This window comes from Rhinoraja longicauda, chromosome 11 (genome assembly GCF_053455715.1).
Source record: "Rhinoraja longicauda isolate Sanriku21f chromosome 11, sRhiLon1.1, whole genome shotgun sequence".
NCBI classification, from domain to species: domain Eukaryota; kingdom Metazoa; phylum Chordata; class Chondrichthyes; order Rajiformes; family Arhynchobatidae; genus Rhinoraja; species Rhinoraja longicauda.
In genome coordinates this window covers 24,125,552-24,145,650 of record NC_135963.1, presented here as the reverse complement: position 1 = coordinate 24,145,650, position 20,099 = coordinate 24,125,552, and the positions used below count along the sequence as shown (strand labels likewise).

At 39.4% G+C, this 20,099-nt stretch overlaps 1 protein-coding gene across 5 annotated transcripts in view; it reads right to left on the bottom strand.

Moving 5' to 3' along the window:
- mast2 (microtubule associated serine/threonine kinase 2) overlaps positions 1–20,099 on the bottom strand; it is a 266,095-nt gene that overhangs the window by 159,806 nt on the left and 86,190 nt on the right. For all 5 annotated transcript variants that reach the window (XM_078408488.1, XM_078408489.1, XM_078408491.1 and 2 more), the window contains one exon: positions 9,277–9,308. In XM_078408488.1, coding sequence (XP_078264614.1) covers positions 9,277–9,308 — 32 coding nt within the window. The remainder of the gene's footprint in view (positions 1–9,276; positions 9,309–20,099) is intronic.

Sequence of the window (20,099 nt, the reverse complement as noted above, 5' to 3'; positions counted from 1 at the left end):
TACAGTGCTAATGCCCATAGGAATTTCTCACAAAATGTGGATCTATGCAAAAATATATTGAAAGCAGCACTGTGGTATTTTTCACACGGAATCATATGTAGAAACAGGACCTGAGAGTTTGCATTAGGAACTGCATGTATACATTTGCATATCATTGCCTTACCACATAGCCATATCATTGCTACACTGGAAAGCACATCAGACCTTAAAATCCTCTCCTCAGGGTGACCAGGGAACAATTGCAGATAAGACTGCCTTGGAGGTGAGAGAAAGGGAAACATGTCATAGCAATATCATTTAATCTCTATCTTCTTTAGTCTGAAGAAGGGGTCCTGACCCAAAACGTCACCTAGCCATGTTCTCCAGAAATGCTGCCTGACCCACTGAGTTACTCCAGCATTTTGTGTCTTTCTTTGGTATAAACCAGCATCTATGGTTCTTTGTTACTGTGATCACATTTCTGCCTGGGCAACACCCAACAAATCATTTGTCCTGATCATCTACCGACTCCATCACTATGGATCCTGTGATTTCAGTATGCAGCTGAGGTGTCATTTGTACAGAAACGTTGTTTACAGTGAAAGAACCACTTTACAGTGAAAGATACAGATTCCGCAATCTTGACCTTTGAAAACTGAACCTGGTAGTTGAAGTGTGCAAGACCAATTCCCAGTGCAAACACAACATTGACACACTGTTGATCACTGCACAGTGTGTGGTTTACTTAATTTGTGGATGACCAACAACAAAGACTGATAGCTCTAATTTTATAGTGAAGCTGGAGGAAAGTAGTGGTGTGCAAGCTATTGTGTCATTAGATACACAGCTGACACCAGAAAGATGCTAGTCACACAAAGTTGAAATACGCAGAGGTGCTGGGTCAATTTCACGATGGGAATAATTTCACCTGGAAATAATCCATAGCACAATCCAACCCAAATAAAACCATTTATATTTGTGAGTCATGCATAAGAATATGTCCAATTTCTAGATTGTTATTCCTTTTCACATGAAGGAAATTCTGATAATCAAATATCACTTTTTCCCCAGACAATTCCAACAATTTTTCTGACTTAGACAAGAACAAGTATAACTTACCATGATTATAAAGCAATACAGAATGTATTACTATTACATGGATAGGAAAGGTTTAGATGGATATGGGCCAAACACAGGCAAATGGGACTAGCTTAGATGGGACACCTTGATCAGCAAGAGCGAGTTTGGCCAAACAGCCTGATTCCATGCTGCATGATTCTATAATTATTTTTATTTCTTAATTAATATATATGTATTAATATTTATCTATACTACAAAAATAATCAAAGCTTTTAGAATGCATGGACCAGTTGGGCCTGTTACAGTGCTATATGAATCTATTAGTGAACATTTGACATGGCAAAAAGCTTTTCCATTTTACAGATCCAATCGATGCCAGGTCAAAGATCATCAAGAAGAATTGCTAACTGTTTTCCATTCCCAAATTTGCATCTCATATTTCAGATTTCCAGCATACACAGAATTTGATAATAGTTGGGTAAATTTAACGACCAAGTGTTAAATAAAATCAGTGGCAGATTTTCTTTTTCTTAATTTAAAAAACTATTTCATTTTTATGAAACGATCATCGCCTAATTTTCTGCTTAAATAATAAATGGTTGCATTTGCATTCAAACATTGCAAAAATAGATCAGATACCTAACTGGGTCAAGGAAATTCCCAGAATTCTTTTGGATTATGAAGTATTTCCCTGAAGATATATCACAATGATATGCTTCACTGCTTCAAAAAATAATGAGAAGGCATCACAGTGAGCTATTACAGGTGGTGGTATGAATGTCAAAAGCTCAACGACAGAAGTTGTGTTCAAAGGAGATTCTTATTAACTATTTCAAAGGGGAATGAGGAAATTCACAGAATCAATTAATACGGAAACAGGTCATTCCGCCCACCGTGTCCGTGCCAACCATGGGTACTCATTGTCCTGCACTTGGTCCATAGCCTTCTGTGATTTGGATATTTATTAACTGGACAAGATGCTATGAGGCCCCGGCAAGGATATGAGAAATCAATGGCACAGCTTTCACCATAGATAATCACGTTAAACCTCCATCCCATGGCAGGAAGATATTGGTCTCAGGGCCCTCTATTTCTTCCTCAAACAAAGGCCTAACTCGCTCCAATCCACCAACATTCCTTTTACTGGTGGAACCTGTTCTCACACAACAACTTCTCATTCAATTCCACTTATTCTAGATTAAAGGTGGAACAATGGAATTTTATTTTGTTGGATGCATGGAGCATTCCTTGTTCCTGGCTTATTTGGACCACCAACTCTTTTTCTTATATAGTGACAAGTGTATTGGTGCTGCAATTTGCACCCTGACAGAATTTGAAAATTTATCAGTTTTACTGAATATTTCCTCCTACTTTCACATTCATATGATTCATCTCTGACACTTCCCTGTATGGATTTCTGTCTCCACTCAGGAGGTAGAATAGAATTAACATCTTCCACAAGCACACAAACTCCAACTGCTACCTTAGTTAAACACAGAGCCTGGAAACACAAACATGGAATTCGAAGGGCCAAAAAGGGTCATGAAATGGCATTGTTAAATCGAATTATAGAAAATCCCAAGTCATTTTACGCATACATTAAAAACACAAGAGTAACCAAGGAGAAGATAGGCCCACTTGAGGATAAAGGAGAGAAGTTATGCTTGGAGTCCAAGGATGAAGGTGAGGTACGAAGTACTTTACATCTGTTTTCACCAAGGAGAAGGACATGGAGGATAGTCAGATCAGTACTGGGTATACCAATATGTTAGTGCAGTTTGAGATCACAGAGGAAGTGGGGTTCTTGAAGAGCATTAAGGTGGATAAATCTGCAGGGCCTGATGGAATCTATCCCATTTATTGAGAGAGGAAATTAATTTGTTTTCAGGGAGCTTGACAAAGATCTTTGTATCCTCTCTAGCTATAGATGAGGTCCCACAGGACTGGAGATTTGTCAATGTTGTTTCTTAGCTCAAAAAGGGATGTAGAGATAATGCAGAAAATTATAGGCCGGCGAGACTCATGTCAGTGGAAGAAAAAATATTGGACAGGATTCTTCGGTATAGGATTTACTCGCATTTGGAAGAGAATGCGCTAATTAGGGACAGTTAGCATGGCTTTACCCAAGGCAGTCCTGGCTTACAAACTTGATTGTGGATGTGATAAAGTTGATCGATGAGGATAGGGCATTGGATGTTGTTCACATGGATTTTAGTAAGGTATTTGATAAAGTCCCTCAATGACTTGGCCGTTTGGATACAGAACTAGCATACTCATAGAACACAGAGGGTAGTGGTGGACTGGAAATCTGTGATGGGTTAATTAGTAGTAAGTTTGCAGACGATACCAAATTGGTGGGTTTGCAGTCAGTGAGGAAGAGTACAGCAGGATAAAGATCGGTTACAAATATGGGCGGGAAAATGGCAGATGGAGTATAATCTGAATATTCAAGTCAATGGCCCTTCATCAGTACAAATTCAGTAAAACTTTCCATTCTTCTACCAGATGTCCTTCCCACTCTGCCAAAAAAAGGTTTCATTAAAACTCTTTCTCCATTGAGTTCATCGCAATTTGTGGATTTGTGGTTTCCCATCAGCGACTCAAACATATCAAAATGTCACTTCTTGGACAGCATTAACATTTCTTTTGCTTTAACTACCATTATGTAATTTAATCTTATTTTGACTGAGTTGCCATAATAGCCATTTCCTCTGCTGTCAATACTGCTTTAAGATCCAACCGGTAAAATCTTAATGGAAAAAAATGGTTACTTTTCTCAGTGCTGTGAGGCTGAACTATTGCAGGATACTGTTCAGCAAAACGTACACAGAAGAATAAAATAAGTGCAAATGCAATATGTTAACACAATCCTGCAAACTTTTTCTTATGCATATCATCTTCAGAGGGAATTGCTTCTCAAATGATTTTTAACACAGATCAATGGAGTACATGGATTGTTCGTTAAAAAGAATCCAATTTAAATTTGAATGCCAAAACACAAATCTGAACTGCAATACTCAATTGCAATCTTGAAGTTAGCAATCAATTCTTCAACGACCTTATCATGTGCTTAATTTTCATTTTAGCGAGTTCACTGCTGGTAGCTTTCAATATAGAGCTTTAGTTCATTCTTATGATAATGTCAATGTACAATAACATTCTCAAATTAGGATGTACAATACTGTGGAAACACTGTCATTTGGTAGCAGGGTGCCTTGTATACTTTGGCTCCAAAGGCCATTTTTCACCATGTACAGGGCACATCAGGAACATGATAGAAAATCTCTGCCACAGAAGGTAGTGGAGGCCAATTCATTCGATGAATTTAAAAGAGAGTTAGATGGAGCTCTAGGGGCTTGTGGAATCAAGGGATATGGGGAGAAGGCAGGCACAGGTTACTGATTGCAGATGATCAGCCATGATCACAATGAATGGCGGTGCTGGCTCAAAGGGCCAAATGGCCTCCTCCTGCACCTATTTTCTATGTTTCTATGTTTAACTACCAGCTTAACAGGCAACACCAACACTAGCAGTTCTAGGCACTCACCACCCTCTGGATAAAAAAGTTGCCCTGCTCATCTCCATTTCAACCCATCAGCATCACCATCTTCCTTCAGCTCTCCCTGCCTGTCCTTCCTTTGAGACTGACTGGTCATTACCTCTACTTTCATATCACTCCTTCCAATTTCTGACATGCTACTCTGGTTCCCATCTCCCTGCTTCTCTAATTTAAACCTTCCCAAGTTGCACCAGCAAACCTCCCTGCAAGGATATTGGTTCCCCCTCCAGTTTTGATGCATCCCCTCACTCTCGTATGGGTCACCTCTGCCGCAGAAGAGAACCCAATGGTTTAACAATCTGAATTTCTGCCCCTGCAACTCCTGAGCCATGCATTTATCTGTTCTATCTGCCTATTCCTACCCTCACGAGCGAATAATCAAGAGATTACTACCCTTGGGATTGTTTTTTAATCTTCTGCTCAACTCCTTATATTCACTTCAAAGGACCTCATCCTTTTTCCTACCCATGTCATTTGTGCCAATGTGCTCGCTCTCCCCCTTGAGAATATTCTGCAATCACTCGGAGACATCCTGGACCCTGGCACCAGGGAGGCAACACACCATACTGAAATCTTGTTTGCAGTCTGTCCCCCTAACTAGGTTACCACTTTTTACAGATAACCTAGAAAGTATCCTATTCAAATGCATCACAGCTTGGTATGCCCATGATTACAAGAAATTGCAGAGAACCTTGCTACTGAATGACTGTTTCCACAGTATTGTACCTCCTAGTTTGAGAATGTTATTGTACATTGACAATATCATAAGAATGAACTAAATCTCTATATTGAACACACAAACAATCCTCTCCAAACCCCACCCGCCCATCAACTCTATCTACATTTAACGTCGCCTCAAAAAACTTGTTAACATAATCAAGGACCATTCACATCCCGGTCATTCTCTCTTCTCTCTCCTGTCAGGCAGAGAATACAAAAGCTTGCAAACATCAGATAAAAGAAGAGCTTCTTTGCTGTTGTTATCAGACTCTTGAACTAACTTCTTAGCTGGAAGGGTGCAGAGGATTTAAGAGGTTGTGCCAGGTCTCGAGGGCCTGAGCTTTGGGGAGAGGTTGAACAAGCTCAGACTCTATTCCTTGGAGCGCACGAGGATAAGGGGTGATCTTGTAGAGGTGTATAAAATCATGAGAAGAATTAATCGGGTAGACGCATAGTCTTTTGCCCAGAGAAGAGGAATTGAGAACCAGAGGACATAGGTTTAATTAAGATGAGGGGAAAAAGATTTAATAAGATTCTGAGGAGTCTTTTTTTCACGCATAGAGTGGTAGCTGTATGGAATAAGCTGCCAGAGGAGGTAGTTGAGGCAGGTACTATTGCAACGTATAAGAAAATTTAGACAGATACATGGATAGGACAGGTTTAGAGGAATATGGACCAAAAGCAGGTAGGTGGGACTAGTGTAGACGGGACATGTTGGCCGGTGTGGGAAAATTGGGCCGAAAGGTCTGTTTCCACACTGTCAGGGTCTCTCTCTCGCTGTAGGCTATGGAGAAATTTCAAATTTTCCTATCTATCTTGCTATGCCCTTGCACTTTTGTTTTGCCCATTCTTTCCCTTTGGCTGTAAGACTATATTCTGCACTGTTTATTTTCTCTTTTGTATTGCCTGATGCATTCATATATGGTATGATTTGTATGGAAAGCATGCAAAACAACGTTTTTGGCTGTATCTTAGTGCACATTACAATAATAAATCAATATTAGGACAATGTATTCTATGTCTTTCTGGATCCGAATCCAGGTCAAAAAATTCTTGGCTCAATTAATTATTAAGACACTGGGTTTAAAAAATGTCAAACTAGTTTCCTTGGCACAACAGAATTTCTCAGGCTTTTATAATAGTATGCCCCCTGTATGTTTTGTCTCTTTCTCTCCCTCTCCTTTCTGTGTTTATTGTCTTTTCCTTTGTTGGCTTATTCCTTCAGTTTCATAGCTTCCTTCTCTTTCTCCCTTTATCCATGATCTTGTTAAATGGTGGAACAGTGTGGATGGGAGAGACGATCGTAGACAGGGCATCGTGGTCGGCTTTGCTGAGTCGGGTCAAAAGGCCAGTTTCCATGCTGTCTGACTCTACGATTCTGATTCCAACAGGCGCAAGAGACGCAGCCGAGTCTGGCTCCAAATTATTATGCTCTTATTCTCACTTGTAACATGTACAATTCCCACGCTCTTCAAACCATTGCTCATCATTGTACTTCATCTTTTGTTACTTTGCTTGGCTCTGTACTTATTCCCACTCCCCTCATTTTTAGAGCTGCAGGGAGAGGTTTGCAATATTTGTGCAAGAATTGAAAGAATTGAAAGGTCACCTTGTACACTTCGGTGCAGCTGCCTATGATCTCTGTCCATTCAATGTATTTAGTTGCGTAAAATGTGTTGTGTCATTCGTGAATAATAACAGGCCCTTTCAAAAGGCAGCATTTATTTTTGAACATTTATTGCCAAGGCATTGAATTTAGGAAGTGGGACATCATTGATAAGGTTTGTATCATTGGTTGAGCTGCCTTGTTGAGTTGCCACCAACATTATCAATGTCACCAGTTGGTTGCTGAAGGAAACTGCCTCTGTGCATTTTATAGAAGCAACAAAGGCTTTGAGCCAAAATATTTCTGATTCACCCTGACCTGTGTCTGCCTGTCAGTACATATATCTACAAACCTGCATGTAATGTTATTTAGCATAGCATTAATATACTCTCTGATTCTCACGAGAAGCAGGGAAAAACATCAGATGGTGCATATATGATATGCAGATGCCTGGTGAGCTTCACTGCAGAATGCTTCCTCAGAAACATTCCAGTTGAAGAAGGTCATGCTTTTACTGGCATTGCAATAATCAGACTAGGATGATTAATAGATAGCAATGCCAGGCTGTTACTATCCTCCAAAATGCTATAAACCACATGTTCAAGTACTTGCACATTCAGCTGTCAACGTCCATCCATAGTATTATCTGCGGGTTTGTGTTAACCGTAAACCAGATGCAAAATCGTGAAATATGCTCCTAGGATATGTAGCCACCATTCTGCAGATATTGTTGTCTTAAACCTGCTACTGCTTTAATTTGACCAGATCCTGGAAAGCATGGACCACTTCTCATAATCTCAGAAGCCACTTCTCCGAAAAGAAGGCATTGAGGCCAAAATTCACCATTAGCATCAGTGCATCAGCACAACCTTTTGCCTTGAGGAAAAAAACATTTAAAATTCAAGACCTCAAACCCAGCACAAAGTTCACAGTCCACCAGACCCTCCACGATGCTTCTAAGACCTGGATAGTTACAGTTGGCACACAAGGCGTTGATGAAATACCACCACAAAGCCTCTGCATAATCCTCAAACTTTACACACAAACATTTGCATCCTCTCACAGGCCAACGTCCAAAAAATGGATGTCTTCATCATTTTAACTAGATTCCGTAAAGGCGGCCAGATTATTTGCATGCTTGCATCACACTCTTGAAACAATCTAGATAATTACTAGACTATTTCATCACAATGTAGTCCAGTCTTGAGTTTATTTTTAAATCTGTACCGTACATTACAATTTTCTTGCTAACACATATTCAAATTTCAATGTTACTGTCTGCCTTTCAAAAGAGCAAAAAAGACATATACATTTTTGCCTACACCCTACAAACAGTACTTTAATGTATTCTTTGAAACAACTGTTAAAACTTTTTATGGAATCCATGCTGCAATAAATGATGATGCTGCTTTTTAATGGCAATGGGGTCTGTTCCATCGCACTGGCAACCTCAACTTGAATGACATGAAGTTCACCATAGTTTAATCACAAGAAAAATAAAGTTATTCTTGATGCATATAGTTCAGCATATGCTCTCAAATGTAACCTCAGTAACCTAAAGTTTATCTACAAAAGAAAAAAATTTAAATGATGCCTTAATAATCATACATTTCCAGCAAAATCAAGTGCCTGACATATGTATCACAAAGCTTGGGTTTTACTATTGGACTTATTTGTTGAGCTCCCACCAATGTGGCAGCAGAGTTTACCAAATAACTAACTGTTGGATTCAATTCACTCTGTGTTGAGTGAGCTGAGCGGTTGGAACAGCAAAGAGCACGACAAGTGGCCCGAGGGCTTCAGTTTGGACTAATGAGGAAATAATAGCCCATCCCCATTTCAACTGCAATCAATGAGCTGCAAAGTAGAATCACTGAGAACAAAATACACCTTGCTTGTAATGTTCTTTATAAAAGATAGTCCATCCAAATTTATTGTCTGGACTCACACAAAAGATGAGCTGGTGATAAAATAATGACTGGGATCAAAGGCAACTTATTGGCAACACCTTTAGCATGAAAAGGCACGAGCGAGTATCACTTGATGACACTGGACACAGTGTGGCCAGCTTGGATAGACGTGAAATCTTAGCGTGAAAGGTGTAGTTCTGTGTGGGAAATGGAACAGACAGCACTTCGCCAACTTTGCAGTGCTTTGGTTTACTCTGCAAACAAACAGAATTTGAATTGATCGAGGAATATCGAGGAGCGATTTATATTTTGAGTGCTTCAAACATATTTACAACAATAACAAATTCAGGGAGAAAATCTTTAAAACATCAGTCAAGATATATCACAACTATAAATCTGTGTGTTTAATTTTGTTTACTTACAAACTTCCTTTTCTTGGCAAACTTAATTCTTTCTGTAAGAAAAAAAGAAAGCAAATTAGTGCAATTACAAAGAGGTTGATACGGTATTTTGTTTCAGAACAATTTAACTTAAAAAAAATCTTGAAACATTTGCAATTTACAGGTAATGACAAGCTGTTTTTTAAAAAAGCCTATAGCAGGGGTATCAAACTCATTTTAGGTCAGGGGCCGGAATGGGCAAAATGCGACTTCCTGCAGGCCGGATCAGTGGTGCACGCGTGCTCCCACAGCTTTCGTTGCCTTCGTTTTTTCAACCTGCTCTCATGTGTTTCAGTCTCTGCTATAACTACAAAGTGTTTCACTTTACGAATTTCATTTCTTATGAAGAAGATTGCCTAGCAAGCATTACTTTTATGATTGGTATCCAGGCCCTAGATAGAGTGGATGTGGAAATAATGTCACACAAAAAAAAAATCAGACAAAGTGCTGGAGCAATTCAACCGGTCAGGCAGCATCTCTGGGGAACATAGGTGATGTTTTGGTTTGGGACCCTTCTTCAGTGAGAGATGGTCTCACAGAACCCTTGTGGGGGAGCAAGGAGAGACGGTCACACAAAAACTTGCAGTAGATACAAACAGAAAGTAGATAGACGCATATGATCTACTTGATTTCATCGGTTAGGGTATTGAGTATAAGAGACAGGAAATCATTTCACAGTTTTATAAAACTTTGGTTCGGCTGCATTTGTTGTATTGCATGCAGTTCTGGTCGCCACATTATAGGAAGGATTTGGAAGCTTTGGTGAGAGTGCAGGCGGGGCTTGCCAGAATGCTGCATGGATTAAAGGTTGGCCAAACCTGAATTGTTTTCTCTGGAATGACGGAGGTTCAGAGGAAACCTGGTAGCAGTATAAAAAATTATGAGAGACATAGATAGGATAGACAGTCCCAGGGTGGAAATGTCAAGGACTAGATACATAGCTTTAAGGTGAGAGGGTCAAAGTTTAAAGGAGTTGTGCAGTGCAAGTTTATTTACAGAGTGGTGGGTGCTGGAGTGTGTAGCAAGAGGTGCCAGTGGAGGCAGATACAAATGTGGCATTTAAGTGCCATTTTGAGGGAATGGAGAACAAGGATCACATGCAGGTTGAGGAGATTCGTTTAACTTCACATCATGTTCAGCACAGATATTCTGGGCCGATGGACCAGTTCCTGCACGGCACTGTTGTATGCTCAAGTTGGCACAGATAGGGTAGATAGGTATTGATAATGCAGATAATCTTTTCCTCATTATGGAAATGTCAAACAACAGAGGGCACAGCAGAGCTTTAAAGGTAAGTAATGACGGGGTGGGGAGATGATGAGAAATATTTGAAAGCAATATACAATGCAAGATATGTATAGGAAGGAACTGCAGATGCTGGTTTTAAACGAAGATAGACACAAAAAGCTGGAGTAACTCAGCAGGACAGGCAGCATCTCTGGAGAGAAGGAAAGAGTGACGTTTCGGGTAGAGACCCTTCTTCAGACTATACAAGGCAAGATATATTGTTATACAAAGAATGATAGATGCTGGGATGCACTGCCAAAGGAGATAGTGGAAACAGATCTGAGAGAATTTTTTTATAGACATAAACAGGCAGGCACAAATAGGAAGTATAGACTATGTGCAGGCAGGTGGGATACGTTTACTCTGGAATAATGGTGAGCACACACATGCTGGGCCAAAGAGCCTCTTCCTGTGGTGTACTATTCTATATTTTACAATTAATCAAACTCAGATTAAAACATTTAATGCCTTTTTTAATATCTTGTACCACATCGTGGACACTACTATTCTGAGTACCAAAAATGTATGCAATAAATTCCTTTTGGGAAATGTGCTATTATTGAACAGTTCCAAAGTCTTAACACAATGCAAAATCATTTTGCAAATCAAAGCAATTCAGAGTTTGTACCACTAGGTGGCAAGAAACACACAGCAATAAATACAACCCATCAGAATAAGCATAACAGAACAAAAGCAAACAATTTTTGTCCTAGATTGCACAGATTGTTTGAAACAAATTCAGGAAAGCACCGTTTAAATCATGAAAGGATTGTGTCTACCCCCAATGTTTAAATCGGGATATTCTAATTTAATGAAAAGAGAATAAAATCACTGCAATTACTGCTTGAACTGAAAGTATAACATCACGCAGTGAAATATTATGTAATTTCCTACATGCCAAATTCCAAACTATGGAATTAATTTATTACTATATTCCCAATTTGTGCTGATCACCCTATTAAGGTATCAGCATAAAACAAGCATCAGCACAATAACAACTGTAGCATTTCTTCATCTATGATACAAACCACACAATGAAAGTACATGGTTATTTGGGGACATAACTAATGGAACAATTTCCCAGCTACCTATTCGCTCTGAAATCCTTGAACATTATAAATTGTGCTCATTTATTCCAGTACTCTGTGTAACCTCACATAAAATTCTCATCACTCCCCATTTCTGTAATGCCAGTGCTACAACAGTCAGACATATCTGTATTCCTTCAATTCTGGCATCTTGATTTTAATTACCCACTGTTGGCAGTCTTACTTCCAGCTGTCAAGGACCAAATCTCTGGAAATCCATCATTAAAAAATAATCTCTCTCTCCACCACGCTTTCTTTGTTGTATTCAACATCAGTCATTGTCGACTATGGTTGCACTTTTACTTCTGCTTCACAAGTTTCTAATTCAAGAACGGCTCTAAAGATTTGACCATTAAAATTCTGGTTTAAAAACGCCAATGCAACAATGAGGGAATGCTACACTGCTGGAGGTGCTGTATTTTGGATTAAATCTTCAACCAAAATACTTAATGTATCTAAAGTATTTCAATACATTACTTCAAATGGTATTCTGATTAAAAAATTATGACCGGATCATCATCATATTGTAGTCTGCTGGAACATATTGAGCATAATAGTGATAATAGCTTTGAAAGATAAACATATTCTAAAGAGCTTGAGAAAGGTGCTATGTAATTGCATGTCTTTCTTTCTATTCCTTTGTTACTTGTAAGCCTACTTCTGCCAGTTATTGGGGTAACTCGCTGTTATTAGGTTAATATCTCATGAGGCAAAATGACAAATTGTTTGAAAATTCACTGCTGAATGTTTTATACTTTAAATATTCTCAATAAATACAAATAACGCATCAGCTTTAGCTTTCAATTAATGAATAGACTCTGCTTGGACTTCAGACCTTGCATTTTATGGCTTCGGGGATGATCCATTGATTGTGATCACCACAAGATTGTATTTTTTATATACTGTGAACATGGGGGAGTCATTGCCTCTTTCAACAAAATCATGCATGCGAGTACGCTGCTGATTTACTTCAGCCAACATTTCACTTGGATAAACTACAATTTTGTCTAATTAAAAGTGTTGTTGACAAAGTCAGCATATATTATCCATTTCTGATAACCAACAAAGTTAATGATGAGTTATTTTGCTCTTGCAGTCTTCATAGTAAAGAAGGTGAGCTGTCTTCTTGAACCTTTGCAGTCCACATAGTCCATACTAATTTTGATATAAGCATTTTGATAGAATAAGAAGATAACTGCAGATGCTGGTACAAATCGAAGGTATTTATTCACAAAATGCTGGAGTAACTCAGCAGGTCAGGCAGCACCTCGGGAGACAAGGAATGGGTGACGGCTGAAGAAGGGTCTGAAGAAACGTCACCCATTCCTTCTCTCCCAAGATGCTGCCTGACCTGCTGAGTTACCCTAGCAATTTGATAGATATAATTTGATCCATTCAGCAAGCAGTCGAGTTCATTAATTTTCTTTTTAGACTGGAGTCGTGCATAGTCACAAATTAGATAAGGATTGCCTTTGCTAAGGCTTTTCAGTAATATGTATGTTTTTGGCAATTTCATAGTAATCATCACTAAAGTCAACTTTTGATTGTTGTTTATTTTAATTATTTTAGTGGCACAGCTGGTGGAGTTGCTGCGTCACAGTGTCCGAGACCCGGGTTCGATCCTGACCTCGGGTGCTGACTGTGTGGAGTTTGCACATTCTCCCTGTGACCACGTGGGCTTGCTCCAGATGCTCCAGTTTCCTCCCACATGCTGAAGATTGCAGGTTAATTGGCCTCTGTAAATTGCCCCTCATGTTTAGGGAGTGGGTGAGAGAGTGAAATAACATAGAACTAATGTGAATGGGTGAATCCAAGAGCCTGTTTCCATGCTGTATCTCTAAACTAAACTAAATAAGAAAATTGAATGCAAGAAAGAGTGGAAAATACGCTCATAAAATCATAAACCAGGCCAGGGATCCACAATTTGCATTAAAATTCAATCAAATTGGATTATTAAATATTCATGGTGTAATGTTAATAAAATGTATACAAAAATACGCATGCAATTTGATGAATATACTCATAAATCATTTCTAATTTACAATGATGCTATTTGGTCCTTATACTCAGATGTACTTAAACATAGAAACATAGAAAATAGGTGCAGGGGTAGGCCATTCGACCTTCGAGTGAGCACTGCCATTCAATATAATCATGGCTGATCATCCAAAATCAGTATCCCGTTCCTGCTATTTCCCCATATCCCTTGATTCTGTTAGCCTGAAGAGCTAAATCTAACTCACTCTTGAAAACATCCAGTGAATTGGCCTCCACTACCTTCTGTGGCAATTCCACAGATTCACAACTCTCTGGGTGAAAAAGGTTTTTCCTCTTCTCAGTCCTAAATGGACTACCCCTTATTCCTAAACTGTGACCCCTGGTTCTGGACTCCCCCAACATGGGGAACATTTTCATGCATCTAGCCTGTCCAATCCCTGAAGAATTTTATATGTTTCTTTAAGATCCCATCTCATCCTTCTAAACTCCAGTGAATACAAGCCCAGTCGACCCATTCTTTCATCATATGTCAGTCCTGTCCTCGTGGGAATTAATCTGGTGAACCTATGCTGTATTCCCTCAATAGCAAGAATGTCCTTGCTCAAATTAGGAGACCAAAACTGCACACATTACTCCATGTGCGGTCAACTCAAATCCTCTCGCAATGAAGGCCAACTTGCCATTAGCTTTGTTCACTGCTTGCTGTACCTGCATGCTTACTTTCAGAGACTGATGTACAAGGACACCCAGGTCTCGTTGCACCTCCCCTTTTTCTAATCTGATATCATTCAGATAATAATCTGCCTTCCCGTTCTTGCCACCAAAGTGGATAACCTCACATTTATCCACATTATACTGCATCTGCCATGCATCTGCCCACTCACCCAACCTATCCGAGTCACCCTGCAGCCTCTTAGCATCCTCCTCGCAGCTCACACTATTACCCAGCTTTGTGTCATCTGCAAGCATTTAAACACCTTGTCCAGATGAGCATAAAGAGGGAAGAAGTGAAGTGCCTTGTCGATTCCCAAGCATTATTAATTACAAATATATATCCAGATTCAAGAAAATGCAAATTACATATTGACACACATGTTCCATCTTGACAACTTTCGGCAGAAAACTAAATCAAAAGCAAACCAAATTAAGCAAACACATCACATGAGACATTAAGCTTCCAGTACATTTTATGTTTCAGCTGTTCTTGTGTAGCACAACATATTAACCTGCCCCTCCCCCTGCCTACCACTGAACTAAACAAATTGCATGATTATCATTGTTTTATTGTCAAATATATCATTATCATTGACTGAATGCTGAGCATTTTATGGATCTAAAGGAAATATCATTCTTGTTTCACGTTGGAAGTAGAATGTCACATAATAGGGTCTGCCAGCAGCATACAAAATGACGACCCCAGATCTAATTCTTGAATTGATGCAATCTGCTGTTTTCAGAGGCGTGTCAAATTTTAAGGATTTATAACTTAAATAACCAAGAACCTTTGCCGAAACTTATGATATATGGCCTGCATTAAACATGAGTGTGCCTGGTGATGTTCCTGCTGCTGAACCTGGACTCCAGTAACTTTAGATCCCCTTATTAAGAATTTGCTCTACCAAGTTTACAAAGAAGCAAGTGCTTAGTGACTATCTCATATTAGAAGAAATTGTGCAAATGTAACTACCATTCCTTAATATCAAGTTTGATTCGTGTTAGTTTATTGTTGCAGAAACTAGGGTGCAATGAAATTCCTTGCTCACATGAAGCTCAGAGTAAACAGTATACCTTCAATAATAACAAATGGGAGTGCAAAATAGCAGAATGGTGCAAAATTGTAATGCAAAAATAAATAAAGGTACAATAACGGAATTACCAAATGAGGTAGAGTTCACAGTAACAATACATAGCACCTCTGGGAAGGCGGTGAAATAAAAGGGGTTAATTTAGGACGGATACAAAGATCTCCAGACACAGGTTTACAAAAAAAGACAAAGACTGGAGTAAGTTACTGTGTAAGGCAGCATCTCTGTAGAACATGGATAGATGACGTTTTAGGTCAGGACCCTTCATCAGGCTGGAGGGTCCCGACCTGAAACGTCACCTATCCATGCTCTAGAGAGGCTGCCTGCTCCGCTACTCGAGGATTTTGTTTCTTGATTAGTTTCAGAAATGGAGGGATGTCATAGTCATACAGCATGGAAACAGACCCAACGTGTAGACAGACTGAAGAGCATGGCAGTGGCAAAGAGGGCAGCTAAAGCTGAGGAATGGTTACAGGACTGCTTCAAACTGGTGGACTGGGCCATGTTCAAGGATTCATCACCAGACCTCAATGAACATGCCACAGGCTGTCACCAATTTTATAAAGAAATAGAATCATAGAGCACAGAAACAGGCATTTCAGCCCAATTTGCCCATATCCTTTTAAACCTTTCCTGTGCATGTACTCGTCCAAATGTCTTTTAAATGTTGTTATAGTGCCCGTCTCAACCGCCTCTGGCAGTTTGTTCTATATACCACTTACCTTTTGTGTGAAAATATTGCCCCTCAGGTTGCTATTAAATCTTTCCACTCTCACCTTAAACCCATGCCCTGTGCTTCTTTTTTCCCTTCTCTGCATTTACCCTTTCTATTCCTCTCATGATCTTATACACCTCTATAAGATCACCCCTCATCCTCCTGCGCTCCAAGGAATAAATTCTTAGCTTGCTCAACCTCTCCCTATAGCTCAGGGCCTCAAGTCCAGAAAAAATCCTCGTAAATCTTCCCTGCACCCTTTCCAGCTCAACAACATCTTTCCTGTAACACAGAGGTCAAAACTGAACACAACACTGCAAATGTGGCATCACCTATGTCTTGTACAACTATAACATAACATCCCAACTTCTATACTCAGTACCCTGACTGATTAAGGCCAATGTGCCGAAAGCGTTCTTGACCACCCTGTCTACCACTTTCAGGGAACTATGCGTCTGCACTTCTAGAACCCTCTGCTCTACAACACTTCCCAGAGCCCAGCATTCACTGAGAGTCCACTGTGAGGGATGTGGATCATATTTAGAGAGAAGGGATTAGTTTAAGTTGGCATCATGTTTGGCATAGACACCATGGGCTAAAGAGCCTATTCCATGTTCTATTTTCTACGGCTTTCGCAACCACATCAATGCCCACAAAACTGTTGTAGAAGCAAATCATCCTCAATTCCAAGGGACTGCCCAAAACAATGATTATCCACATTACTTTAATAACCTATGCAGGAACTCATTTTCAAGATCAGTAATTCAATCACCAAAATTATTTTATCCATTACGTGTGTGTAATTCAGCATAAATTTTACGGAATCTTTCACCTTGTTCCTGTTGGCTATTTTTTTTTGTTAATATTGGCCTTCTAAGAATGACCAAAACAGTGCTATTATACACTCTAGTCTTCTCAATTATGCATACAATATAAATATATTTAGTGAGAGATGAAATATACTTGGATCATTGGTATATTGCAACTAAATCTGATATGATAATTAATGCTTTTTAACTGCAGGATATCAGAGGGAAAAAGCTACTTCCTATTAGCTTGCAAATGACAAATTAGATGCAAAATATTAGGTAAATATAAATTTGCCTTGAAATGCTCGAACTGTCAATTGGTGTATTTTCTGTGAGATTTCATGACACCTGCCTTGAAGACTGTGCAGATGATTAATTTTGAACATCTGTTAACCTCATGAAACTCAGCTCCTCCCTTAAACATGTGGGACCTCACCACTGAGCAGTCCAGCAACAAAATGAACCCACAGCAAGAGGACTGCTCCTCCGTGCTCGCAAACCTTTTTACGATTTAACACAAATTCTCTTCAATCTACCTTGAGTTTCAGGCAAGAATTTTCCTTACAACAAAGTTTTATCTCCGAATGAAAATCTTGGCGTTTCAAATTGTGATCTAATTTTTGAAACTACCTTTTTATATTAAATAAAAGATATGAAGCGAGAATTTTTTATTCATGCACAGCCTTTTTCCTGCACAAAGCATATAATCTAACTGTATGTAAACTAGTCCTTCATGCAAGGGTCATACAGTCGATCCAAGTGCAACTCTCCTGAACATACAGCCACATGTCTAACCGCTCCATCCTACCTCCCCTCAAAATTACTCCTCCGCAAAATCCCAAAACCTCAACATCCCAAACTCCAGACCATTTACTCCCTTAATCTACCACCTCTGTACCCTCAAGTCCCTTTTCAACAACTCCCTAGCAAGTCTCATCCTACCAGATTTCCCCAGCTCTTGCATGCGCAGCACTTGGGACCTTATACTCAACAGAAGGCTCTGCTGAGTCCGTTGCACTATACTTGCTAAGGGAGTGGGGGCAAGCAAGTGCCACCTTAAAAATACAAGAGCTCCTGGACCAGGGTTTGTTTTAATCAATCAATTCAGGAGAGTCTTGTGTAAAAATGAACGCAGCACCTCCTCCATTTACATTTGTACTTCACTTTATCCAAAATAATTGACAATGTAAAATAGTATTACATTTTGAAGGGCATAATAGAAGGGCATGACTAGAGTTTTTGTCAATCATACTTTGTCTTTGTCCACAAACGGTATACAGCGTAGGAACAGGATCTTCGCCCAACTTGCCTTCCTGAGCTAGTCCCATTTGCCTGTGCCTGGCCAATATCCTTTGGAACATTTTCTATCCAGATACCAGTCTTAATGTCTTTTAAACGTGTAAATAGACCCATCCTGACTACCTTCTCTGGCAAGTCATTCAATATTTGCATGCAGAGTTCTATATAATTCTATATAAACAGAAACAAAGCAAATATTTGTTACATGGATCATTTCCAGAAAGATGAAGTATCTCTCCAATCTGCCAATTATATTGAAATGCAGAGCAACATGAAACTGTTTTGTTGTTGCTCATTGTTATCAATCCTCAACCAAGGGAGGTTTGGCGAAACTTCTGAATGCTTTGAGTTTCAAAGGTTTGAGCGTTTTTGTTGCTGAAAATAACCATCGTTCATTGTGAAATATCACAAGTCCTATGATGGGACGATACAAAATCAAAGGTCAGCACACAATCTTGATGCAGAAGTTACGAGAGAGAATAATGATCATAGCAGATGCACAAGAACACAGTGCTAATCCAAGCCTTCTGTCAGTCCTTTTGGTGGAAATGACTTGCTTCCTTTACAGGTTTGTGAATTCTGAGATGGTTAAAGAGTCCTCCCTGGAATCTACAGACTGTGCCACAGATGATACAGGTTCTGCAATAGTACATTAGTGAACCAGAAAGCTTTGAACAAAAATCTAAAATGTCATGGTCATTATTTTAGCTTCTAACCCAATTTAACTTTGAGAAATTAAAAATTCTATCTGCTACTACAGGATTAAAATGCTAGTATGTTCAATTACCTTATTTGTCTAAAGATTATTTTGACTTGTATTTTACAGAGTGTGTGCCAATTAATATCGTGAGCAAGACTGGGATCGTCTTAACATCAATTGACATTTAAGGTTGCCAGTGAGATATAATAATAAAGAATGTTGAGAATATACCAAACCTCATTTTATACCAGTCTTTCAGCTATACATTCAACTCTCTAATCTTATTGAGAGTTGATATCAGTGGCATTTTCTTTGCATCTAAAAAGTTCAAAAAAACAAACTAGTAAAAATAAAGAAACATTCTTTGTTTGAGAATATGACTACCAAAATGAACAGTGGCTGGTACTAACATGCCCTATCCACGCTCGTCCCATCTGTCTGCATTGGCCCATATCCCGTTAAACCTATCCTATCCATGTACCTGTCCAAATGTTTTTTAAACATTGTGATAGTACCTACCTCGATTACCTCCTCTGGCAGTTCATTCGATATACCTACCACCCTTTGTGTAAAAAGGTTGCCCCTCAGCTTCCTATGAGATCTTTTGCCCCCCTTACCTTAAACATCTGTCCTCTGGTTCATAATTTACCCATTCTGGGTAAAAGACTCTGCACATTTACCCTGTCTATTCCTTTCATGACCTTGTACACCTCGATAAGATCATAGAAACATAGAAAATAGGTGCAGGAGGAGGCCATTTGGCCCTTCAAGCCAGCACCGCCATTCACTGTGATCATGGCTGATCATCCACAATCAGTAACCTTTGCCTGCCTTCTCCCCATATCCCCCGATTCCACTAGCCCCTAGAGCTCTATCTAATTCTCTTTTAAATTCATCCAGTGAATTGACCTCCACTGCCTTCTGTGGCAGAGAATTCCACAAATTTACAACTCTCTGGTTGAAAAAGTTGCTTCTCATCTCAGTTTTAAATGGCTTCCCCTTTCTTCTAAAAGTGTGGCCCTTGGTTCTGGACTCCCCCAACATTGGGAACATTTTTCCTGCATCTAGCTTGTCCAGTCCTTTTATAACTTTATACGTCTCTAT